Source organism: Maniola jurtina, chromosome 9 (assembly GCF_905333055.1).
Source record: "Maniola jurtina chromosome 9, ilManJurt1.1, whole genome shotgun sequence".
Taxonomy (NCBI): Eukaryota; Metazoa; Arthropoda; class Insecta; order Lepidoptera; family Nymphalidae; genus Maniola; species Maniola jurtina.
The window spans coordinates 5269024-5296258 of NC_060037.1; the positions used below are offsets into that span (position 1 = coordinate 5269024).

General features: G+C 35.8%; 2 protein-coding genes across 8 annotated transcripts in view; one reads left to right on the top strand and one right to left on the bottom strand.

Annotated features, from left to right (window-relative positions):
* Positions 1-1396: 1396 nt before the first annotated feature.
* Positions 1397-27235, bottom strand: part of LOC123868286 (sodium/hydrogen exchanger 3) — a 53714-nt gene continuing 27875 nt past the window's right edge. For 3 of the 7 annotated variants that reach the window (XM_045910731.1, XM_045910730.1, XM_045910729.1), the window contains exons 2-20: positions 25754-26088; positions 19660-19930; positions 16379-16642; positions 16075-16300; positions 15715-15942; positions 15071-15288; positions 14526-14609; positions 13804-14012; positions 13259-13384; positions 13020-13177; positions 12801-12939; positions 12367-12507; positions 11930-12020; positions 10784-10873; positions 9788-9988; positions 4348-4401; positions 3465-3644; positions 2379-2721; positions 1397-1654 (exon numbers count right to left, since the gene is read on the bottom strand). In XM_045910731.1, coding sequence (XP_045766687.1) covers positions 1462-1654; positions 2379-2721; positions 3465-3644; positions 4348-4401; positions 9788-9988; positions 10784-10873; positions 11930-12020; positions 12367-12507; positions 12801-12939; positions 13020-13177; positions 13259-13384; positions 13804-14012; positions 14526-14609; positions 15071-15288; positions 15715-15942; positions 16075-16300; positions 16379-16642; positions 19660-19930; positions 25754-25864 — 3327 coding nt within the window. In that variant the 5' untranslated portion in view covers positions 25865-26088 and the 3' untranslated portion in view covers positions 1397-1461. The remainder of the gene's footprint in view (positions 1655-2378; positions 2722-3464; positions 3645-4347; positions 4402-9787; positions 9989-10783; positions 10874-11929; positions 12021-12366; positions 12508-12800; positions 12940-13019; positions 13178-13258; positions 13385-13803; positions 14013-14525; positions 14610-15070; positions 15289-15714; positions 15943-16074; positions 16301-16378; positions 16643-19659; positions 19931-25753; positions 26089-27235) is intronic. The other 4 variants (XM_045910733.1, XM_045910732.1, XM_045910734.1 and 1 more) reach the window with 4 other exon arrangements.
* Positions 16783-18018, top strand: LOC123868308. Its single transcript, XM_045910778.1, has 2 exons — positions 16783-16824; positions 16999-18018. The coding sequence occupies exon 2, from the start codon at positions 17012-17014 to the stop codon at positions 17942-17944; it is 933 nt and encodes a 310-aa protein (XP_045766734.1). The 5' UTR covers positions 16783-16824; positions 16999-17011; the 3' UTR covers positions 17945-18018.

Here is a 27235-nt window from a genome sequence, read left to right on the forward strand (position 1 = left end):
ACACCCTGTATAAATGTAATAACAGTGGTATATTATGTACTAATTCTGTTTTAGACCAAACCATAACTAAGAATTACTTACACATTTTTTTTAACATTTAATATTTCATTTCAGTAAATTACTTACTTACTCAATTATGTTCTCAACAGAATTAGTAGGTACGTCATTGTGCAAAGCATATAATATATGTACATAATTATATATTAGCGACAGTTACTTATTGCTATCTAAAATAAATCATAACTAATTAATATTTACAATATTTATTTATTATTCTAATGTGTATTGTCATTGGCAACATGTGCCATATAATTAAAAGTCGGCACTACATTTAATTTCACTATATATTTATATAATAATACATAAATATTATTATCTATCATTGAGGATTCTTTATCACGACTTTTCACAATAGGTACAATGTGTAATAAAAGAGCATAGAAAAATACTGATGAGGTTTTTTACTAGGTACCAGCCATTTATATTTTTCATTTCTATCTGTTGATAGAGCCAGTAAATAAATAAATGTTTCTATTAATTTATTAATCTTTGAAGTATAAGACCATTTTTAATTCAGATTTCAGTCAGATGATATCGAGCGAGACTTATTATACATACTTTTTAGAGGGCGTAGCGTCTGTTAATCATACATAAATAAGAATATATATAGAACAAAATTAAACAATAAGTACTTATATTATAACCTACCATACAAAATATTTACAAAAAAATATACACCGTCCAAGTTATCACTGATGGTGCCCAATACAATGTCGCTATTGCCTCGCAGGGTCTCGCGTCACCTGACGCGTGGATCTGTTTCCTTTTTCTGGGAAACAATATACTTAGATACAAATTATACACGATGCGATGATACAGGGTGTTATTAGAATGCTAGCAAAAACGAAGACACGTGATTACTGATAAAATACCACAAAAGAACGCGAAAATTAATCAAAAATCCTGATCAAATTGTTTAATAAGTATATCTATTTCAAATAATAACATTTAGATACCAAGTTTAAACGGAGCCCTTTCCAGTTCATTTTGTTGACTAACGAACGCGAACTGTTAATTTTAATTAATCCTGTCGGTGAAAATGCTTTCTTTTTATCAACCAAAGCAAACAGCTTTCTAATAAGTACAATTTTATTAATTATCTCTAGTCTATCAAAAAAAAAAATAGTATCAGCACATACTAGACTAAGTGTACAATTTTATAATATTAGGTAAGTAATTACAATACAATAATTATACAAATACAAATCGATATTACCTATACTGTGTTATCACACTGCGATCACACTGATCTCCCGCTAAAAACACCATATCAAATTCCTTATCATACAAAAATATTCAATTGAGTACACGTAACATTACCACAGCTGGTAATTTCGGGACTTACTCTAGTGTCCTATACTTTAACAGTGGCAACCTATCTTGGTTGCCACGGCGGGGCACTCAGGTGTTTTCATCGGATGAATCGTCCGACGATGAGCTAGTGAGGAGGGTAGACGCCATGGTGAGCTGGCGTCTGAAAGGCTCCCGAGGTAAACTTTGCTGCCCTAAGGTTAGTCTCCGCACGCCCATCCGTTCACTCTCAGGCAGGGATTTGCTGCATTTTTCTTCAGTTATCGCGTCACGTGACAAAGATCTGGGAGAAAAAAATAGGTTAAGTAATATTATGTATCCGAAGACGAAATAATATATTACCTACCTAATAACACAGACTGAGACTGAGATCTATAGAGCGTACATTGACTTTGCACATATTATATACTGTATAATATATTATGTGCAAATATATAGATACTAAGAGTTAAAAGAAGACAGATTTGTGTCTTGGCTATAAACTTGTCTCGTTTCATCTCTACACAAAATCTAAGCAGTCAAAGTATAGATGTATAAGTCTAGATCTCAACCTAAACTTATTGAAAAGCGACAAATGTAATCCTTTCAAATCAACGTTTTATTTTAATATAGCTCATAAGTAGCAAAAAGAAATTCCGGGATGCTATAGACAGGTAGGTACTCGTAAATGTAAGAACATTAAAATAACAATAATAAATAAATTCAAAATTAAAAAACCCCCGACACCAAACTCTCTAAGAAGTAAATAACTTTCAAACGGCTGAACCGATTTTCTTGGATTCTTATAGCTAAGAACACTCTCGATCAAACCACCTTTCAAACAAAAAAAACTAAATAAAAATCGGTTCATTCGCTTAGGAGCTACGATGCCACAGACTGATACACAGATACACACTTCAAACTTACAACACCCCTCTTTTTGGGTCGGGGGTTAAAAACAAATTGTGTAAATGAATATAATCGCGCTGGTGATAAAGAATTCAAAATAGATAGATGAATATACGCACCCTGTTAGTTCTAGCATGGATCCCCTTCTGCACTGTCCCCGATGTGGCCCCTGCATGATGCTGGCTGGTCGGGACGATGCTCCAAGCGGATCAGAATGAGCTACGTCTTCCATTAACAGAACCGATGGACCACCAAGGCTTGTGCTTCGTTTTGATAGAAAACTTGGCGGATGCCTCGATTGCCCATAATCTCCTTTGGTTGAAGAGCTCTCGCCTTTAGTTGAGTCTGCTTTGCTTTCAGAGTCTGATAGAACTGGTAAATCTGCAGCTTGGGTAGAACTAGAACTCTCTCTTCGGAAGAGACCTATGATAGATTTTGGATGTTTTGGCTTCTCTATACCACCTATTGGGATGATGAAGAGGGATGTAAAAAGGGGTAAGGGAGAGAAAAAATAGGTCGATGAGAAAGTGTTGATATCGTAAAACTAAGAACTAGTGAATTTGTAGGTATAAAAACAGTCCGGGATACAAGCTATTGTAGGCATAAGAAATTTACAAAACCATCATAAAATAAATTGAAGGAAAAAATTGTATCACAAATCACGATAAAATAAAACAAAAAGTGCATTGATTTTTAAGTGCTTGAAAAGCAGCATTAGCTTCAGAGGCTTATATAATCAAGGATTTTGAAAAGTCATTGTAAAATTACCATGCACATTAAGTCAACGCTGGCATCGTAACGGGAACAGTATAAACTTTGAAAGATTACAGGATAACATCGATAGTTTAGGAAAAACAAAGTCAGCAAATCAGTGCAAGAAAAGTTGTAAGGTACCTACTGTTAGACTGGGAGACAATAATAGTATAAACTTTTATAAGCAGTTTTTCAATGTTTTAATAATATAATCTTAGCAAATATTTGCTACATGTTTAGAGTATAATAAAACTAAGCTTCAAAACGCTCTCTGTAGATTTGAATCGTTGTAAGACTTAATTATTAAGGACAGGAGAGCAAGCAAAATATTCCGAATTTTGGTAACTCTGCCAAGTCCTCATAATTTTTAAATCTGATCAAAAATATTGTGAAACATCGATTAATAATCCAGTATAAAATATGACGAGAGTCCAAATCTCTGTATACTTTACCTAAGAATGTAGCAGATGGTGAGCTGTACGCCAAATACTCCTTATTCGAAGCCCAAGAGGGAAATTCTGATTGTTTTAGGGCGGTCGTCCCTTCGGCTTCCTCCCGTTTCCATGGCAACATGGTCTCGGTTGCTGTTGGGGTGGCGACACGAGCTGTTTCCGCCACCGTCATATATGGTTCTAAAAATTAAAGCAAATTAACATGTAAGCCACATACAGGTGTTCTTAAAAACGCGCGGCGTTATCCTTAAAAAAATCAGAAATATTAATATTGAAATATTAATGTGTTACTACAGAAACAAGTGTAAATTAAAAATTTATAACACCCCCGCCAAGTGAAGGTTACGTTAACTAGGAAAGAGCTGATAACTTTAACTGGAAACGGCTGAACCGATTTTCTTGGATTATAGCTATGAACACTCTCGATGAAGCCAACTTTTAAACAAAAAAAACTAAATTAAAATCGGTTCATTAGTTTAGGAGCTACGATGCCACAGACAGATACACAGATACACACGTCAAACTTATAACTCCCCTCTTTTTGGGTCGGGGGTTAAAAACTATGTAACTGACATATCAACGCACAGCTCTTGAAACAGCTAGGTCTAAAAATTGGACCATATAGGTTTTCTTTATAATATTAAGGTCTACGCTTTAAGAGAATTACCAAACAATGTTCAGAAACACCCGAACTCTATCTTGTGTGGGCAACTGAAAGCGGTTGCATCCACGCAATTCACTTAAGTAGGTACATTTGTGATTTGGCAATCTAAAAATTCTTTCATTACAGCTAAAAATGAAATGAAATGAAATGATTTCTTTATTTTGCGAAATGTGAGTAACAATAATGGTATATGGCTATGTAATAAAGTTAACAATTTACCGTTGTCATCAGACATTCTCCTCTCGTCTTCCTCAAGTATATCTTCATTGGGCACTAAAAGAAGAAAACCAATGTTTACTTTTTTGTTACAAAATCAAATTCAATGAATCATCTAATCATGCTGCTAATATTTTGGCGACAGTCAACGAAAACGCTTACACTTATTTTGATGTTGGCAATCATTCAAACGGAAGTTTTAACATTACTAAGGATGTTGTATAAATAAATAATACTAATAATATGAATGAAAATAATAATAATAACCACTATAATAATATTAAGAAGGCAAATAGCGCAAATAAATTGTACTTACGAGCCCCAAGCAATAAACGCCAATAGAGGACTTTTAAATGCTCGCCATTTTAGACGGCATTTAGTAACTGTTTTAAAGATTTTCTATAATACTATTTTTATATCAATATATTCCTTCGTCTACTTAATTTATTAAAATACACAGTAATACATATATTTTATAAGCTAAACATATAAAAGCTTATACATATTTATAGCATGAAAATTAGTCATACAACATGGCATGCGATATTTTGGTACATTCACATAACCAAAAAGGCATTGTAATAAGTACATGGGTCCAAATCAAACCACTATTTGATGACGACTGACTTTATTCATGACTAACAAGCCTACCTACATAATATTATATTTTATTAAACTACCTACTACATCTCCCTCCTTATAGAATAAGTTTGAAATACATTTTATGTTCTGAACGTATACATGCGTCTTCATATTATAATTCTAATTCATTACTCATAAATTATTCATACATTATCATCCCCCCTCAAATTTTATTTCTCAATGCATATTATACTCATAATTGTTTAAGCATGCTAATTATAACAAATACATTAAATAGCACTTATTGAGATATATTTAAATTACCTATAAGTCATATTTTTATCTAAACTTAGCTTAATTCTTTGACTAAGCAAGCCAGAACAAGTAAATAACATAATTATTATATTATTCAGAATTGAAATAAAATACATTAAAAGAATAGTTACGATATAAAATTGACTAATAAATTATTAAATTGAGTTTGTAAATAATTATTGATAATTAAATTCCTTGTCAAATCGAACCGGCGGACGCACTACTCGACCGCTAGTTGTCACCTTAGGCGCGTGCGCCGGTTGCGGGGAGCGTGCCGTTTGCGGCCCTGTATCTGCACCGCCCGTTGACTCGGAATTTAAATGTTCCCAATCGACACTAGAAGACATGTTTGTGTGATTGGTAACCTCGCCTTTGCTTGGTACTTTCATTATATGTTGTCGGTTACGCCTGTAAACGGCGCCATTTTCAGTTTGTACCCAGTAAGATCGGTTTCCTTGAGCCGGACGTATAATACGAGACTTAACCCATACATTATTTTGTCTCATTCGAACCGGTTCATCTTCCGATAGTGGGATTAAATTTCTGGTTCCTCTGTCGTAATATGTCTTATATTGCGCTATCCGTTGTGAGCGATTGTCGCGCATCTCTTGCGGGCTCACTACTTTGGGTTTTAGCTGAGAAGTGCCAGAAGGTAAACGAGTATTTAAGCGACGACTCATTAATAATTGTGCCGGTGACCATTTTTCTCCAGAAAGTGGTGTATTACGAAAATTAAGTAGTGCAAGTTTCCAGTCTTCTCCACTTTCATATGACTTACACATAAGATCCTTTATAGTTCGAACGTTCCGTTCGGCGAGACCGTTGGACCGGGGATATAACGGTGAACTCGTAACGTGCGTGAAACCCCAAGTGTTGCTAAAAGATTTAAATTGTTCCGAGCAAAATTGGCCAGCATTATCGGTCTTCAAGATTGACGGAATTCCAAATCTACTAAAAATATCTTTGAAAACATTAATAACACTCGAACTCATAATATTGGGCAGCAACAGAACTTCGACAAACTTAGAATAGTAATCCACTACGAGTAAATAATATTTATCTCTCAACTCGAATATGTCCGCCGCTAGCACTTCCCACGGCAGATGGGGCACGGGGTGCGGCTGCAGCGGCTCGCGCGGGTTGTTGGCGCGGTGGCGCTGGCACGTGTCGCAGGCCTGCACCGTGTGCTGGATGTCCGTGCTCATGCCGGGCCACCACATCACGTCACGCGCACGACGCTGACATTTCTCCACCCCCATGTGGCCTTCGTGAATACGCTTGAGCATATCTTTTCGAAGCGAGGTCGGGATAACAACTCGATTATTCCTGAAAAGAATTCCCTTTACCAGATGGAGCTCGCTACGAACCATCCAGTACTGTCGCACCGTAATATCCGTATCCCTCTTATTGTCCGGCCAACCATTTTTGTAGTACACTCCGACCGCCGTTAATATCCCATCCTTTCGAGTTTCTTCTCTAATCTTGTTTAACATCTCCGGCGTGGCTTCTACATTGTCGTACAGAGTATTTAAATGTATCATAACTTCTTTACACACATCCTCATCGGTCCCCTGCTCCGTCGCCGCGCGGGATAGTGTATCAGCTATAAATAGCATTTTACCAGGTTTATACTGAATTTTGATACAATAATGTTGCAATTTCAATAGCATTCTTTGTAAGCGAGCCGGTGCCTCATTTAGTGATTTTTTAAATATGACCTCTAGTGGCTTATGGTCACTCTCTACGGTAACGTCATCATGGCCATATATATACTGGTGGAAGCGCGTGCACCCAAAAACAATTGCGAGTAACTCTTTCTCGATCTGCGCCCAGCGCTGCTCTGTGGCCGTGAGCGTGCGTGCCGCGTACGCCACCGGCCGGCCACCCTGCAGCAGGCACGCGCCCAGCCCGCGCGCGCTCGCGTCCACCGACACCGTGATGGCTTCATCGGGGTTATAGTATTTTAGTACCGGTGCACTACTAATTTTTGACTTTAATAAATTAAATGCACGGTCGTGGTATTCCAACCACTCAAAATTATTATTCTGACTTAGCATCTCGCGCAAAGGTGCGGATATTTCCGAGTATCTTGGTATGAATCTGGACAAATAATTGGTGACCCCTAAAAACCGTTCTAAACCTTTTTTATCGGTCGGTTTGGGCATATTTTTTATAGCACTTACCCTATTTTTATCTGGCGATATGCCTTTCGAGCTAAACATATGACCTAAAAAATTAACCTGGCTAACACTAAACACACATTTATTTTTATTGAACTTAACACCGCTTTCTAACGCTCTTTTCATAACTTCTTTTAACCTGATATCATGCTCCTCTTTGGTCCTACCCCATATTAAAATGTCATCTATGAACACTTCGACACCTTCCATTTTAAATATTTTATCCATTTCGTTGTGAAATATTTCTGGAGCACAGTTAATTCCGAATGGCATCCGCAAAAATCTATATCTTCCATATGGCGTTGAAAAGGTACATAACTTCGAACTACTTTCGTCTAGTCTTATCATCCAAAACCCGTTTTTCGCATCGCATTTCGAAAAGTATTTTGCTCCGGACAGATTACTCGCCATTTCTTCTAAAGTGGGCAACTGAAAATGACTACGTTTAATGGCCTGGTTTAAATTTCGCGGATCCAAGCAGAGGCGAAGTTTTTTATCTGGTTTTTCTACAATAACAATATTAGAAACCCAATCAGTGGGCCCATCTTCTTTTTTAATAATATTTAATCTAACCATATTATCCAATTCCTCTTTTAGACGAGACCGCATTTTCATTGGTATTTTTCGCGTGGGACTGACAACGGGCAATATTGTTTTATCGACAACTATTTTACAAACAGTAGGTAAACAACCTATTCCTTCAAATATCGACTCATACCTTTTGAGGTCAAGAGACACTTGATTCAATCGCGCAATTAATTTTAGAGCTATACATGCCTTCAAACCTAATAAGTTATTACAATTATTATTTAAAACATAAATTTTCTCATAGCATACTTGTTCTTTGAATTTTAGTAATCCATTAAAATATCCAATTACAGGCAACTTAGATTTGCTAATTTCTCTTAAAACGGTATGGCATTTAATTAATTTCCTTTTATCGAAACCGGCTTTTTCATATGAACTTAAAGACATGACAGATGCTTCCGCGCCACTATCTAATTTAAATTGTATACAAACTCCGTCCACATCTATAGTTTCACACCATGAATCGCACATTTCATTCGAAGCTTCAATAGAAATATTTGACATAAGTAGCTCACCGTTCTCGCTGTACTCATCTACCCATCGTTCCTCCTCCAATTTGGGCTCCTCGACGACTTCGCGCGTAAACTTCACAGTACAAAATCGGGCCCTGTGGCCTACTCCATTACATCTGAAACACTTTCCTGAAAATCCAGGACACCTTAAATGCCTACTGTGACGCAAGTTACACTTTTCACAAACACTATCATTGAAAACACGATATGAAGACACTGCCGCGCCCCGCTGCCGGCCGCGCCAACCAGCACTCGCGCCGCCCGCGGGCCCCGGCTGGCCGGCGGCAGCGCCGCGGGGCCGCGCCGCGCCTCGCTGCAGCTGCTCGAGCGCGCCGGCGGGGACGGTGGCGGCGGGACCGCGCGCCGCGCACGCCGCCGCCTCCTTGCTCGCTCGCTCCGCCGCTCGACACCACGTACTGGCCTCCTCTAATGTGATCGACGATTTCGCTAGTAATTTTTCTTTCATTTGCGAATCTTTTAAACCACGTATTAATTGCGTTAAAATGAGACTGCTTTTCAAAGATCCAAATTCACAATTTTTACTTAATTTTTTTAATATTCCCAAATATTTGTCAAAATTATGTTCGTTCTGGTAAGTTTCAAAAAAAATATGTCTTTCGTAGTTTACATTTTTCTTTGGATCGCAATACTCACTGTATTTATCACATAACGTTTTATAATCTTTTTCTTGTTCCGGCGGTACATCGAGTTCTTCGAGAATTTCTCGGCCATATTGGCCCAAACAATGCATAAATAACCCATATTTTTCCTTACTACTTGCTGTCTCCTTGCCTGTTGCAATCAAGAAATAATCAAATGCATTTTTCCATTCCCTCCAATTCGTAGCCAGGTTGCCATCTTGCTGTAATGGCGCGGGTTGTTGAATAGCCGCACTAATGCCGTCACCTCGACTATCGTTAGCCATTACGTATTTTTAACTTCTTCCGAGTATTAATTAAGTTAAACAACACTTTTATATCACTTTTAGCTACATTTCCTATGTTTAAACTTACACCTGACACCATGTAATAAGTACATGGGTCCAAATCAAACCACTATTTGATGACGACTGACTTTATTCATGACTAACAAGCCTACCTACATAATATTATATTTTATTAAACTACCTACTACAGGCATGTGCACATCACTATTAATAAAAAGCATTTATAGATATGATAAATAATAAAAAAACGCGCTCAAAATAAACCTTTGGTCATCCAAAAGCGAACAAGTGTCGTGTTAAACTCTTTTTATCACACATACCGAAATTATACGTGGATCTGTCCCTTCTCCACGGTAAAGATTTCTCAACAGCTGTCGGCAATATCTCTTCAGGCGTTTTAGCGTACTGCTTAACGATTCTTGCTTTTAGCGGATTGAAGCCAGGCAAGTTAGCCAACTGATTTAGCAGAGAACTACTGTTCTCTTTATGCGAGGACGTCGGACTAACTTCGTTATATCCAGCTGATATTTTAGTATCGCCAGTTGTCGAGAGTTTTGGTTAGTTTGCGGTGCCACATGAAGTTGCCAGAAGGGAAGAAAACGACAATCAAACACAAACAATGGTAAGAAGCTGATAATAGCAAGTAATAAATACCATTAATTATAAAAGGATAACGTCACAAATTAATACTAGCCAACTTGAGCACTATTCAAAAGAAGTGGGTTAAATAAGGTTACTTAAAATATGAAACACAAGCGTCTATAGCCTAAATTAATCGAATTGGTCAAAAATGATTATTAAATGAAAGGGAAGGTTTAAAATAATCAATATTTGAATTATTAGAAAATTTTGAACATGCTAAAATAAATGCATGTAACTTTAGCATCATTTTAAACCAAAAATATTATAAGTAAGTATATCGGATAGGGGATCAAGTATACAAAGTTAGTGTTAAAAACAATATTAGTAAATCAATACATACCAAATTAATAATTCCAAATTATTTTAGTGACATAGTTGTTAAACAAGTTACAAGTGTAATAAAAATACGACATTAATTTATTCACAACATCAAAAATATTTGAACTTGAACATTTTCAATTCAAAAATAACTGCAGATGCAGTAAATATCAATCAATTGGAGACAATGAGAGGAGCTTGTCCAAACCCATGCAAAAAATTAACAGGACATTATTTCTCACTTTTTATAAACCGAAAGGATCCGCCGAGAATCCTTTAAAGCTAAAAAAAACCAACTCTATGTATGTTCAAGTTCAAAAAGGGAAACACCATTGTGTTACATGCATAATACCTACGTGGGGATTTGGCAGTAAAAGTTATACCGCCATCGTCGGCTTCCCGGCGGGGCTGGTCCTCGTCCTCTTGAAGCACTTCATCAATGTAGTCTGTCAACAATACAACCTTATATTTTCTACCTTCCTATGTCTCTTAGAAGTGTCAACTGTACATTGCTACAATGATTGTCCCATAATACCTATAGGTTTCTCAAAAACCGTGTCTTGGCTGGAATTCTGAAGTTAAGGAGAGTATGCCACGATTGGATGGCTATCAATAATATCATTCGATCCCGTACCGAGGATATTGATGTATCACAAAAAATTGACATGATATTGTATTTTCCAATAAAATTTGCCTTATATGTCTACATAGGTATGTAGGTAGGTATATCTATGTAGACATCTACGGCAAATTTTATGAAAATCATCCTTCATTATTTTGTCTTAGGGGTGTCTTATCAGATATCTCTAAGGCAAATTAATGAACGCATTTTTTATCTAACAACATTATTTTTATCGTACGTCAAATCGCACGCATGCAAAAATAAACATAACATGACGTCTATATGTGCATAACTGCATATGTTACCATCATCTACTTACTAGGTAGGTAGAGGTAGCTACATTTATCAAAAAAACTTCTTCAATCAACGTCATAGAATATGTAAAAGTACTACATCTAGTTCGATATAAATTGATAATTATGTACTATGTTACAGATATTATCCTCTATAATACCTAAATAGATATAAGACCTAAATATTATTTTGCACTATACAAACTCCATATTTTAATATTATAATGGCGAAATTGTGTTTATCTGTCTGTTACCATTGAAAAGCCCTTCTATCTAACTGATTTAGCTAGCGGCCCGGTGATGATACACTAATTTTAACCCGGAAAATCAGAGTTCCCACCAGGTTTAAAAAAAAACCCAAATCCATGCGGACGAAGAGCGGGCACCGCCGATATTTTTTTTAAAGATACTAAGTACAAAAAATTCGAAACTCTAAGTTACTAAAGAAAAGGCTTTTGTGAAGCAAATTAAAGTAACGATGGTATATTAAAATTTAAAATAAATAAGAAAATAATTTAAAAAAAAAACTTAATCCCACACGTGCATGCGACTGACACTCGTGATTATATTAAAAAATTATTATGTACCTAATCTATAATATTTTTTTTTACCGTGCGTGAACTGTTTGGCCGAACCATTTTGCTGGAATTCTGGGAAAGTAACATGATTCTTTCCATCCTGCAAAAGAAATGACAAATATTTCAGATTCAGTAAAAGTAGAAGAAAATGTAGTTTCAGTTTCAGCAGTACCATAACAGGATCGACAAATACGAAAAAAAAAACTGACTGTCAAACAATGAAATTAATAATATCAGCGAATCTGTTTATATAGATACGTTTATAAAATTTTTATTCAACTGTAGTTGCAGGAATAACTGTAAATAAAAATAATCTCATGAAAAGATATGCTTAAAAATTTCATAAATGTTAGTGCAAACATACGCCAAAACCAAGGGTTTCTTCTATGATTTTTTTTTGTCTTCCTCAATATTAATAATATGACAAAATTTGGTTAAATACTTGCCTGCTTCCCTCGTTTACTGCGCTTATGATGGTGCTTTCTGTCGCCTACTAATCGCCGTATATTCATATGAGTCTTATAGTTTACTTGTGTGCCCAAATCCCGATCGTTTACAGCATGTCGACTGTAACTCAACCGACGATGCTAATGACAAAAATTCTAGATTCATTAATATATTCATTAAACATAAAGCTATTTTTTTTTTTAGGTAAGATCATTTAACATGACCCGGGGTAACTTTAGTTGTAAGTTGACAAAAATAGTTATCACTTATCATCAAAACCTCAACATAGCTGATATTCAAAGGACCGTAAGATTAAAATTTAAAAAATGAACTGTCATTTTTATCTAGTAGTTTAGCCTGTAAAAAAAATTAGACTGGATCATCCAGATGGTAATGATGATGCAACTGATTATAGTAACAAAAGAATACATACACGACGATATGGTTTGCAGAGTTCTTCAGCGAGCAGATGATGAATTCTTGCGTCTGTCAAATCTTTTTTGGACGGATTGTATTCCAATTCCTGCATATCAATGTTCCACGTTGAGGAATCTAATTGACTAAAGCTCGGGCTGAAATTTCAATTCCATCAAATAAAAACAGTAAAAAAATTGATGGTTGAGTTTGGGTTACCGAATATTTGCATACGAACCTTCCATTAAAATTCGCGCTTGTGTAGTTCTTAAAAATAGCAGACATTGACTCTGCACCAGATATGTTACCAATCGTTGATGCATTTCTTTGCATATACTCAATTGCGTCTTTCATAGCCAGTTTGGAATAAGTTTCTAGAATTTTAGGTTCAGCTCCCTTTAAAAACATTACCAGTATTACAATATATAAAATTTGCATTTATTAAGTAGTAAGTATATCAATTATTAACAGGATTACCTGATAATTTCGAAGTAAGAAGGGTCGAATAAATCTATTGTCAAACCTCTTGAATTTATCTCTAATGTGGTGGTTACCGTGTTTTCCCAAAATGTCTTCAACTCCTGCCATTAAATGGTCCATAAACTGAAAGGAAAAAAGAAAAAAATGTAGTCTGGACCATCTTTTTCAGAAACAAATCTGTTTCTCTACGATCTTTAATCATATTAATGTGTTACACTAAATATCAATATAATCACTCAACATGCTCTATTGCAATCCTATGTCGAGTAAATATTGACGGTATTGTCAGTATCGCAACATTATTGATAAGTATTCGGATGTTCTTGAAATCCTGCGAACCAGAGTCATGCCCGATTGTTTAGTCTGGAAAGTTTTGAGGGGCTAAACTTTTTATGTTTATTTTCACTTAATGCGTTTACGTGACCGCGTTTATCTTCAATATAGCTACATATATATTCAATATACGCTCTCAACAATAAATAATAAATGATAGAAGGTTCCAATTCGTAAAATAATTTTATTTTAGTTGAAAACATCGTTACCCTCTCGTGTATTCTTTCATTCATCGTCGGTTTCCTCTTCTCAACAGTCTTCACATTTAATATCCTGACCAAGGGCTTAATAGTGATCCCCTGGATGAACACGGTGAAGTAAATAACTGCTATCGTTGTGGTTACAAACATTGGCTGGAGTTTAACCACTTCTGGATCTATTAATAGCACCAATGCAAATGCGACCGCGCCTCGGAGACCTGGTTTATGTGTGCATTGAGAAAATATAGGCCATGGATGTATTACGGTTCATAAAATTGTTTATTGCTTACACAGATAAACAAACAAACTGCTGCATAACGTTGGCCGTTATTTTAACACACCTACCGCATATAAGTAATTTGTTTGTGCCCTTCGTCGACTACTGCGTGTTTTTCCGGACAGCTATTAGAACTGGGTCAGTAATTGTAGTTGAATAGGTAATTTTGTTTTATAGATGGTAAAGTGTATCAACTCATTTGAACAATTTATCATTTGTATCTTCATGTTTTCTATTCACTTCATTGTTTTTTCTAGGTATTAGAATTTAACAAAATTATGACAATTTATTTTTAAGAAAAGATATGGGATTAGAAAATTGTAAAGACAAAATACAGTTACTTAACTGAATAATTAGCATTAAGTACTACATTCAAAAGCGTTTTTACTAATGTAAAGAAGATAAATTTGTTTGTTTATTTGCATACGTAAATAAATTCAATAAAACACCTTACCTCCGTAAGACATAACAAACTTTTCGACGGTATTCAATTTGTGCAGACGGAACTTATTAGCTACCGCACTAAATATGTACACTCCTGAAACAGACAATTTTCAATCACATCGGTAAAATTAACATTGTACTAATCTTTAATGGACCCTCGAATATGGTTGGAGATGACTAATACCTACTCCCCTTTCCCCTCCAATAAAGCGTAAAGCTTGTTCTATGAGTAGGTACGACAAGAGTGCAACGGGTGGGGTTTGAACCGCCGACCTTTCGGAATTCAGTCCGCTCCTCAACCGTTGACCTATCGAGGCTCTAAACTCAAAAATCTAAATCTAGATTCTTATCTAAATTTATATTATTGTTTAAAAGAACCTAGGTACTTAATCTCGTGGTAGATATTCATCGTAAAATGTCAACAAATTACCCACTTTATCGTAGGATTCAGTGGCTACAGTAGAATAAAGATAAACAAAAAAAAACCTATATCTATGAAAAATCAAAGATATTGATACTAAGTATTAGAGATAAAGAAAGGAAGATTTTTCTTACCTATTATGCGATAGACTGAGCAAAAAACTATAGTCAACAAGACAAACCACGTGTTCCAGTCATGGTTGTTGTTAACAGTGGCTACGCCAAGAAACATGAAAATGATCGTTTCAGAAGACGATGAAAGCATTTTCATCGTGTACTTGATCGTTGTGTGTGATTTGTGCGATATGTTGCCCTCCACATAGTTTTTCATTGTTATGCCACAGAATGTTATACTGAAATCAATTCACCTTTTCAATCTAGTGTTGCTAAGTCGAATACGTACAGAGAAAAAAATTGATAAAGTACTTAATAAGCAAGATGTATGGAAAATAAATTCAATTACAAGTTGCAATAACTGCATGAATTTATTAATAATAAGCTGATGCCTGCGACTTTATTTGCATGGATTAAGGTTTTAAAATCCCGTGGCAATTATTTGATTTTCCGGGATAAAATGTAAGCTAACTTTGTACCAAATTTCATCAAAATCGCGCTGTCAAAAGCTAACAGACAGACAGTCTGACAGACAGAAAGACAGACACACTTTTGCAGTTATAATATTAGTATGGATTCGATAAATCCGATTAATGAAAAACATACTTTACATCGCTTAAAATGAAGCATGAATTAATAATAGTAATTGAACAGGTATGACTTACGCTAGAATTCCACTCATATGGAACATTTCAGCATTGAGATACGCCAAATAAGCCATGACAAATATAAATATTGGTTCTATGACTCTAACTTCATGTGTAAAGCGGGTCACAAGGCCTGTAGCAAAACCCCACACTACTCCAATGCAGGTGCCACAAACTGCCACCACTAAGAATGATGCAAAGCCAGCCAAGAAATCTGTATACATGAGTCGTGAAGGACCCATCTCCCTGAAAATAAAGAATCCAATACAAGCAATATCCAGGACGTAAAAGTCTTTCTTTTACGTCCATCAAATATTCAAACACGCCTTATAAATTAAAATTCCTTTCTCCCATATTTTTATTTAGAGTGATACTTACGTATAAGCCTCAAACATGTGATAAAGAACGACAGTGACTGCATCATTTAGCAACGACTCTCCAAACACTACAATGTAGAGTACTTCATCTACATGTATCTCTTCAAATACCGCAAGCACAGCAACCGGGTCTACAGCTGATATGAGGGCTCCGAACAAAAGCATATCCAGTAACGGTGTTTGACAGCCGAACATTCCAGATTGACCACAAGCCCATAAAGATGTACCTATTGTAAAAAAAAATCTTCATAAAATTTGATCGCAATTAAACATAATTTAATCGAAGGTTATAGTGTGCAACTTACCTATAGTAAGCGTATTAAATACTGTCCCAACAACCGCAAACAAAAGAATTGTTCCTAGGTGATCGAAAAACAATCGATTAGGCATAAAATATCCAGCATCCAGTATTATTGGTGGTAACATATAAAGGAAAAAAGTATCAGGTGTCAACGGCTGCACGTGAACGCTGTGAGTACTTAAAAGTATTGCTCCAATTAAGACTCCCACAAAAATAAGGAGACATGATTCCGGAAACATTTTTGATAATTTTGGTGCCATATGAAATCCTGTAACAAAAAAATACTAATGAAGCATCTTTATATGTAAAACTTTTTATACAGAAATATAATTAATCGATGGTCATAAAAAATTTAGATGTCAAATTGTTTGTGATTGACATTGTAAGTCTACTGGCCAAAGTCAAGAAGTCAAAAGGAAACAAATAGAAAATTATTCAAAAAAAATACAAGTAAGTAATTTTCAACCATGTGAATCGTAACTGTATTGTTAGCACATATAACAATCCTCTGGAAGAAGACATCAAAAACATTATTGTTCAAGCCATAGATATCTTAATTATTATTATTTAAATGGATAAAATATTGTTCTCAACTCACTCAAAATATTTTTAATTTTCTTGCAGAAACAGTGCAAAAATGTTTTATGATAAAAATGCATCGTTTTTGTTAAACCAAACATCATACATAACAAGTGAAATTTACCACGCCTTAAACCAAAATAGCAGTGATATACATATCATAAGATCAACAAGTACCTTATTCTATGATCTGGATCTGATAGCAAAAAGACATTCTTATCACTTTGTTCCGCAATACCCTATTTCAGAAAGGAAAATAGCAAAACGAAATAGTGAAAAATCTCATAAAAATATTATATTTGCAGCAAAATCAGAAACTATCATTCAAGAATGTGCTACACAAATTAAATCAACACCTAAAAGATTAGACAGTTTAGAAATCATATCAAAAAAGATGAAAAAGAGATCTCGCAATGATAATAATAATATGCTTTCTTCAGAAATTTTCCTTAGAGACAATGATTATACAAAAAGTATATCTGATTCTATTGTAAATAATGAAAATAATCACGCTCAAAAATTTTGGTCATCTGCCAAATATCAAAAACAGTATACAAATCCAATACCAGCAAAGAAAAAAAGTAAAATGAAAGACCAAGGCAAACGCACAGAAGATCCTTGCCCTTGCCAGTTGTTTTCGTATGCCTGCCCATGTACAGATAAATCACTTACAGAACTAGCAAAAAATAGGAGTCTTACAGTTGCAGATCAAATAACCAGTACTCCAAATTTTTTGCCCCAGGAAGATAATAATAATAAGTATAATCAAATGAAAAAATCTAAATGTAGTGCGAATTATGAAGATGAGCCTACTCACAGAAATGTTACTGAATTTCCAAAGAAATATGAAATGACGGCTGTTTATCAGGAACCTGTTACTAATAATAACGATATCCCAAAACTTATCGAGGATAAGGGTCAAAATAGGAATAAAGGGTTAAAAAACGGAAAAAAGTGGAAAGTAGACCTCATAAGAAATCTAAACCAGTAATTTGCCCTAACTGTAAAGAAATATTAGAAATTTTAAGTACTGAAGATGAAGATAGTCTTAAATCGAAGACATCTATAAATTACCTCAATAATCGAACTTCATCTCCTTCCGAAAATCAAAATTACAAAATCAGTAATAAGGATGATACAGACACTTGTATTCACGACCCTCTTTGCGAATTAGTGCCAGTATGCCAAATTTTACCTACGGAAAATATTTATAATATGAATTTGAAATGTAGAAGAAGATTATCTTTTGCAAAACATAATTCAAAAATGATAAGAATCTCTAAAGCATGCCGGCACCATCCACCGTGTACAGTCGTGTCATCTTGTCAAAGATTGTACGTTTTCGAAAATAATTGCGAGTTAGTCCCACCTTGTTTACATCGTCCTCGTTGTGTTAATGTACCATTATGTATACCTTACACTAAAAGTTTCAATTGCGATAATATTCGAAATAAGAAAATAGATGATCCATGTCTCGCCGAATATACTTATTTTCCTCCAAACAAAATGACTTCTGCTTACCAACAAAAATCACTAAATTATACTAATCCAACTTGTGAGTATGAGGAATATTCTCCAAAAATTTTGAGTCAACAAATGCCAGGTGTATCAGCTACGTTTTCACCTTGTCACCAACAAAATCAGTCACCTTGCCAATGTTGCAAATATAATAAATCATCCAAGTACGTAGGCGTTGATTGTAAATGCATCATATCCCAAGATGAGGTTAAAGAATATGGGAGTAGCGATGTAACATACATAAGAGATGTTGGTTGTCAATTTAGGAGCGAGAATATCGTTCCAAAAGACTCTTTGTTTCAGTATAAAACATCCAACGCTTCTTTTGATTTAACAAGTGCAAAGTCTGAAAACTATTATAATAACAACCATACGTTAAGATATGAAGACAAATCTACAAATCCTATTTCTGGCGAGGAAGAATCTTTGTCAACTTTCACAACTTCTTCCCTGGAAGTTGATGTTTAATGCCCCTCTCACGGAATACAAGTTAGTAAAAATCGTACTACTGGTTTTGGACTTCAATCAACGGCATCTCCCTTTGTCGCTGCTTTCTCTACTTACAAAGACCCAATTATACAGTATCAACACAATATATCTGATGAGATGAGCCGAAGCACAAGCAAATCAGATTCGATAGATATGCTAACGTACTTAACTACATTTCCTTTGAAGTTTCAGAGGAGCATTTTAAAAGGGAAACGCAAAATGGCGTTTTCGATTAGACGACGAAAAAAATCAAAACGGAATTATAATACATTGAAATGTAGTAGTACAATTAATAACATTTAATAAGAAATACGTAATTTATGTAGTCTCATAATATTTTATTCTAATAATAATTTTCTGTTTGGTTTTTGAAAATATATTACTGATCAAGATGTTAAAACTCGTGTCTCTGTGGCAATTTCTATCTACCCAACAACACACAAACATCCTTATGATTATTGCTTTCGATTGGTGTAATAATTCATTTGATTATCAGATGGATGACAAATCGAAAAAGTTGGTTATTCTACGGTAGCTTGAACTGATTTCATTAGGCAACCCATGCGAGGTTTATGTTCTACGTTTCATAAAAATAAGCATTCAGCTGGTTATCAGATGGGTGAAGGTCGTATCCTAGTAATAAGAGACATAGCGGGCGAAAGAAACTCATTCCTACGCTTTCCTATTAAGCAAACTTACCTATTTTAGCAAGGCTAGCAAAAAAGATCCATACTCCAATAAGGAATGGAGTCTCAACGCGATGGAATTCGACTGCTGCTATAACGAATGTCCTTTCCTTCTTCGGTTTGACGGTGGTAACGGCTTCCGTAGTTGTAACTTGTTGCTGACGAAGCTGAGTGCCTGGTGGCTGTCCTGGGAGGGGTGCCACCGGTCCCATGGGACCGAACCCGAGGCCAGGGTACGTGGAGATCCCATCGACTGCTATGGACGGACTCTGTTTCGTGGTGCTCTGGAGAAAAAGAGAATTAACAGTAAATATTCCTGCTATATCTTTGGTAAACTAAAGTTTGAAGAAAAACTGAGCCCTTTAAGTTAGATAATTTTTTATCGAGGTCGTTATTTGCAAGGAGGTATTTTTCTACGTAAATTGATAGCTTTTCATAGAAAGTTGGCACGAATTAATAAATTAATGACGTAAGAAACCATTACGTATCATGTTTAACGAAGCAGGTACTTGTATTTTTTACTAGGTAGATGTTTAATAGGTGCCTACTGCTCTTACTTTTTATAAGATCATCATCCCCTTTAACTCTACTTTCAACCCTACTGAGCACTGGTCTCTTCTACGAATAAGAAGCCTTAGTCCACCACGCTGACGCTTTAAATAAACATAATATTGAAAAAGATTCTTTTCATTGAGTAGGTACGCGAATAATTTACTAACGATCAATATACATATATTATGCATGATTACTTAGGAAGCCATTGTTCGTATCATCGTATCCGCTTAGGGAAATCTGATAATACTTAGATACTTAATGTACCTATTACATGGCACTTTGTTCTACATAATATATTAGATTGTTGCTATATTTAGGAAAATCTGTTACAGTTACGCCGATGTACCTGCGCAGAAATCTTATTTTTTAACGGCGAGAATATATTATCTCGGCCAATCATAGGGCGCGTTCATACGTTATTAAGGTTGATGCGTACGTGTCATATTTTGTATGCGCGAATATGAGTGAGATAGCACAAGTTTCTATTGTTCTTGTGTTTCAAATTTTAACGTCAAGCAATAAGGTCCGTATTTCATTGGTGTACGTACATTTGGGTTTAGTCGTTAGAAAAGCGGTAGGTACTCGTAGCACGTGTACTCGTAGTACTGTTATAAGTGTTATATGTGTTGCTACAATTCCTGTAGGTTCTATTATGTATTCTGATATGATTTCAAGATTTTTTTTTTTACCCTAGCATGTGCGATATCAATGTTTAGAGCTTAACTAACGAACATTTTTTGAGTTTTTCATTCACCGTTTATTGCGATGTTCTTACTCGGAAAATAAATATTTCATAGGTAGATGCTTACTAATATTTCATATTACTTACGGAACTCTAAAAGAGCGAGGTCGGACTCGCACTTGACTGGTTTTTCCTTTATTGCATTTTGTTATATTAGGTATTTTATTTTATTATGGCAAGTATTTAATACTCAAAACTATCCACGGCCAAGGTTATCGCAAGTGACAAAGAGTCCGCAAAAAGGTCAAGATACAATCTGCAGCTGGCAAGAGTTCAGCCTAGCTCCGCAGCCTCCACACAATAGAGAAAATAAATAATACCAGACCTTGCACTCTATTAGGAACTAATTAAAAACAGCTCAAAAGGTATATTTTACAATGCTAAAAAACCAAATACTTAAGAGAAGTAGCCACAGTGCGCTCACCAATGCTTTCTCAAATATCTGTGTCTACAAAATTTCATTGAGTTTGATTGGTTTATCTTCAAATGAGAACCAATCTACGTTTGTATGAAAAGCGCTGCAGGAAGCGCGCTGGGGTTTCTATTAAGTTCGGTTTTAAATGCTAAAAAAATTAAGTGAACTAAGACTGAACCCTAAAAACAAAATAGGTATTTAATTGGTTTTAAAAGAATGATCGACTGAGGTCCTGACCTCAATTAAGCCAAAGTGAAGCGAAAGCTCGGCATAAAGTGGAGTACACTTGTCCTGAAAATGGCTTTTATGTTAACCCTTTGTAGAGGATGCGCGTGATAAAGGGGAGAAAACTACAAATACATGCCTATGAATCAATACAAATAATTACACAAATCAAAATCTAAATACCTACTTATTATTATTTATATAAAGTTTATAAGACTGTCTATCCTTCCCAGTGTCTCCTTCCCGTCCTCACCTATGGTGCTGAAACGTGGACACTGACAAATGGCCTTGTTCACAAATTCAAAGTTGCTCAGCGAGCTATGGAGAGGGCTATGTTAGGAGTTTCCCTGAGGGATAAGATCCGAAATGAGGAGATCCGCAGGAGAACAAACTATTAGCAAGCTGAAGTGGCAGTGGGCAGGCCATGCCTGTCGTAGAGGCGATGGCCGTTGGAGCCGGAAAGTCCTTGAGTGGAGACCGCGTTTAAGCAAACATGGGACGCCCTCCAGCACGATGGACCGACGATATAAAGTGGCTGGTGGGAAGTGGCTGGATGAGGAAGGCTGAGGACCGGGTGTGGTGGCGCTCTATAGGGAAGGCCTATGTCCAACAGTGGACATCCACAGGCCGATGATGATGATGAAGACTGTCTATCGACCGAATACTGGAAAACATTTTAGCAAGTGAGAGCGTCAAAAACACAGGGCGGCTTCAAATTAGTCGCAAAGTGCCGCGCGGAGGCAGCGCGGCTGCAACGCTGCGGCCGTGTTGCTTTTTAAATCCATATAGGTAAACAAAAACGCGCGAATGCAACTGTACACTACAACCGCATTTCGACCGCGCAACAGTTCATCGATTGAAATTATATGGATTTACAAAGCAGCGCGCCACTTTACGGCTAAGAATGCGCTCTAAGTTAATATTTTTCACAAAACAAAATTAGTAGTGTTTTTCGAAAAGTTAGTAGGTACTTGTATTACTACTAAGTACCTACTTCCTAATTCCATGGGTTGTATGGAAAAAATGTGACAGGTATTTGACGATGTGTCTCTGTGTCTGTTTGTCTAGCTTAATCTTCAAAATGGTTGAATCATTTCAGAGTTTCACAGACTAGAACATTATATTTAACTACATTTTAACTAGGCAAACAATGGGATTTTAACGGGATTTTTAAACCTAAACCCACGTGAACGAAGCAGAGAGATGGTAGAGAGCTAAAGCTTTGTCGTAAATAATATGTAAGTAGGTATCTGGTATACGTATACCTTACTTATAGGTAATACCTTATCTTATAATGAGTTCTTAATAATCATTGTATGATGGTACTTCACGTAGGGAGAGTCTTTCATTCTTTTTCGAGCATGTTTCCGAAATGAAGAAAATGAGGGGTCTTTTATTCACTGAGCATTTTTGACGGACTACTAGTTTTTTCACTGAATGATTTTTAACCCCCGACCCAAAAAGAGGGGTGTTATAAGTTTGACGTGTGTATCTGTGTATCTGTCTGTGGCATCGTAGCGCCTAAACGAATGAACCGTTTTTTATTTAGTTTTTTTTGTTTGAAAGGTGGCTTGATCGAGAGTGTTCTTAGCTATAATCTAAAAAAATTGGTTCAGCCGTTTAAGAGTTATCAGCTCTTTTCTAGTTTTCTTGTAGAAAAGAAGGTTAGATAACCGTTAGGTTCATAATATTATGTCAATAGACAAATGTCAAGCTGTCAAGATGGACGTTGCCTAAATACATAATTATTTATTTGAAAATGATGTTTTGGAAAACTCAGATACTTTGGATCGTCGGGGGTGTTATAAATTTTTAATTTACACTTGTATATCAATAGATTATGAATAAATTGAATTATTTATATCTAAGTGTAAGTATTTTTATCATTATGCTTAGATACATTTTAAAATTTTAATGTTGAAGCAATAGGTACGTTTCTAACTGCACATCAGAATTTTTTTAGAGTAATTATAGATACGGAAATTCTATCTGGACAAAATAAAATAATTATGTAATTGAAACAGTTAACTGTTTTGAAAAATATGGCTCTTTACAATGCCACCACAGATGCTACGGGAGAGACACCCGTACTTACCAGTTTTTTTACCATAGATCACTCTACAACTCTGAACATCGTAGGTAATTACTATTACCATATGGGTCAATCAACAATATAGGGAATTTCTTGTCCAGTGGGAGACTGCAGCTTTGGGTGGTTACATCCCTACTGGCAAATCGGTGTCGTCAGCAAAGCCACGCGGAATACCACGTAGCCAGCTAGCGTAGCTTGTTTCTACGAGTATTAGAATTGTATTGTCATTTACCAGCATGAGATCGTATTCGAGGGCTAATTCTAGTCACCACACTGTAGGGAAATAAACAAGAATATTCGTTGAGAACACTATTTTCATTCTCCTACCTACGTATGGTTATGGGTGGGTCAGAAAGTCTACAATTTTCAACATACTTATTTAACATTTTTACTTTAACAAACAAGTATTACTTGAGAGTTTTTCAAAAGTGCAAACTTAGCTTTCAATTTTACAGTCGCATATTATAGTAGCATCAACATAACATTTAAAAGGCGGACTACATTCGTACTAAGTAGAGTGCACTAAAAGCGTAGAGTCCTTCTACGCCTGCCTTCAAGGAAGTCTTGTGACGTAAGTATGAAGAAAAATAGGTTTTCTATGTAAACTAATGTAGGTTAGCTACTACATTACATACGTCACGACAGACTTTTCTTACTTTTACTATTTTACTTTCTCGACTGATTTTCTGTAACTTTTCAAGTTATTGTTAATGCTTACTGAGTATACCTGCCTTCCTTACGGCTATTGGGATTGAAAATTCACAGATTCGGACTGAATTCAAATGTAATGCGTAAAGAGTCTAACGGAAAGTTCAATTTCTTGGTGGGTATAGCCTGCCATTCGAAAGGTTTTGCATTCACGATTTTCTTAATTCTTTGAGCTATTTCCAGCAGATTTAAATGCAATTTTCTTGTTTTACCTCCTCTGGTTACACGAGCGTTTCGCGCAAATAAATCAGCTTAGCGTTGCATCTTGGTAATGCAACTACAATTTTAGTATTGCAGTACTATTCCGCGAAGAATCGGATTGTATACTAATAAGCTTTGGAGAAAACAACGGTTTAGCTTTAGCTACAAAGAGCACTGTTCCACGATATTATACTTATATATTACCTACTTAATTTTATATTTTTAGAGGGCTTTTATAGAGTTATTGTACTTAGTTAACGTTTTAGAAGGGGTTATAACTCAACCACGTCTGATACCTGAACCAGTCCAATCGGGTTTAGAGAAAACTTTTTCCCATACTAAAAAGGTACCTATATAACCTTCTATTGATTTGTAGTTACTGACCGCACATTACTCGATGAAACTTACGAAACAAATTCAGTATGCAACCAATATCAAATGCCTTAACTGTGAAGGAAAACATCGTGAGGAAACCTGCATGCCTGAGAGTTCTTTATAATCTCAGAGGAGTTCTCAGAGGCGTGTGAAGTCTGTCAATCCACGCTTGGGCAGCGCGGTGGATTATGGCTGAACCCTGGTAAATACTGGTAGCAGACCCATGCTCAGTAGTTATTGGTTATTGAATAATGAAGATGGTGATTAAATAGTCCACGAAGGAGACATTATTATGTCCATACCACATCTCCGGCACTCGCTACATCTTTATATGATACTAGCGGCTCGCCCCGGCTTCGCACGGGTGCAAGTCAAAGTTATAATTTATCGTAAAACTAATGGAAAAGTGGTTATAATGGCTAAAATATAAATGTTTGGTTTATACTATCGCGGACTTTTTTGTAGGCATTATTGAGTTCTACAACTTTTCTATAGAAGTCAACCATACATCTCTAACCATTTAGGCAGCGTTCGCGAGAATCGTTAACGTACGGCAGTTTTTTCGACGCCTTACTCCACAATTTTCACTACCACGAAAAATCCTATCTATTTTCCGGGATAAAATATAGCCTATACGGATTCGGAAGAATCCCTCTAAGTAATGGTAAAAGAAATTTTGAAATCGGTCCAGTAGTTTTTGAGCCTATTCAATACAAACATACAAAAATACAAAAATACAAAGGTTTCCTCTTTATAATATTAGTATAGAAGACAAAAAAAAAATGTCTACTTACTTCAATCGGGTTGGCGGAAGTGGCTGCAATGAGTATCCCAGCAGCCAGCAGGGTAACGCGCTGCCTGCACGCACGCCGGCTCAGGTTGACTCCATGCTTCAGTGACGTCATCGTGTTTCACCTCATATGGATCACCTCACACACATGTACCTACTTAACTTCTAAGCTATAATCCTACACTACACTATAGCAATAGCATATTAGAATCCATTTACACGTTTGCGTTGTTAATGAAAGTGTGGTGTTGTGCAGGTTTTATTTAGCAATGATTGTTTAAATTCTTAGCCATCGCCGTTGAGAATTTAACATCCGCTATGCCGATAAGTGCACCAAAACTAATCACAATCACACGGTCAACGTGAAGGCCACCATGACAGGTAATAGGTACTTAGTCAAAATATGTAAAAGTAAATTGGTTGTTGCATTCTCTCTCTTGGAAAGGCCTTTGTCCAGCATTGGACGCATACAGGCTCTGGAATGGAATGGAAAATGGAATTCTCACTGTTGGGTATTTATCCAGACTCCTTACATCCTAACGGCTGAAATTAATATATTCAATAATCTATCTTCAGGCTATCGATAAGTTATTTGTCTGAGTAGGTATCACTTCAGATAATTCGTACTATGGGTATCACGTAGGTATTTTTTGCAAAACAACTCATCGAAAGATTACAGTCAGATTGAATTTCGGCCGTAAAAATATAAATATCCTACAGTTCATTCACGTCAGCATTATTGAAGATTAAGTCCTACATTTTCTTAGCTAGTAGCTCAAATGGGCGTCAATCGTTAAATGCCAAGTCCCATGAACATTACCATCGATAAATGGATGTTTCGTATAATAAGGAATGAGGCTAACTGTGCGGAGGCGACTAGACGCCGGCTAGGCGCCGCGACGCCGCTCATTCAGGATATTTGACAGGACATTATCCACAGAATATTGCGGGTTTAATGATATCATCGGTCGATTTCCCTTATGATGAAAATTCCGTATTGATGTCATTACTTGAAGTTCAGGAAAGGCAGATGTGAAAGGATAATGCCGGAAACCCAGCTATATTGCATCACTCATGCATATTATAGGCACTTCTTTTATATACTTAAAAATCTTAATTTTGAATTTTAATTTCATGTTGTATTTATGGTAGTCACAAGCAAGCAGATTATTTACAATTATTAAAAAAAGTACTGTAATATAATAATCTTTCGATAAAAGCTGAACCATTATAATATTATTAGGTAATTGGTGTTGGAAAACTAAAATACCGGATATTTAAAGTCACATTACTATAAAACCCCCTGTTATTATCTCAATGGTTTTCATAACCAAATACTTAATCCAGAATACATTTCCAATGTTTTACCGATTATTCAGTTTAACCATTTCCTCATGAAGAAAATCATTAGACATAACCATGCCATTACCATACTATACCATCATAAATCCTTAACTTTTTATATAACTTAAGAAATTTTAAGTTT

Excerpts from the sequence above, each read along its gene's own strand:
- LOC123868308 (XM_045910778.1), top strand. The coding sequence starts at position 17,012 with ATGTTTTATGATAAAAATGCATCGTTTTTGTTAAACCAAACATCATAC.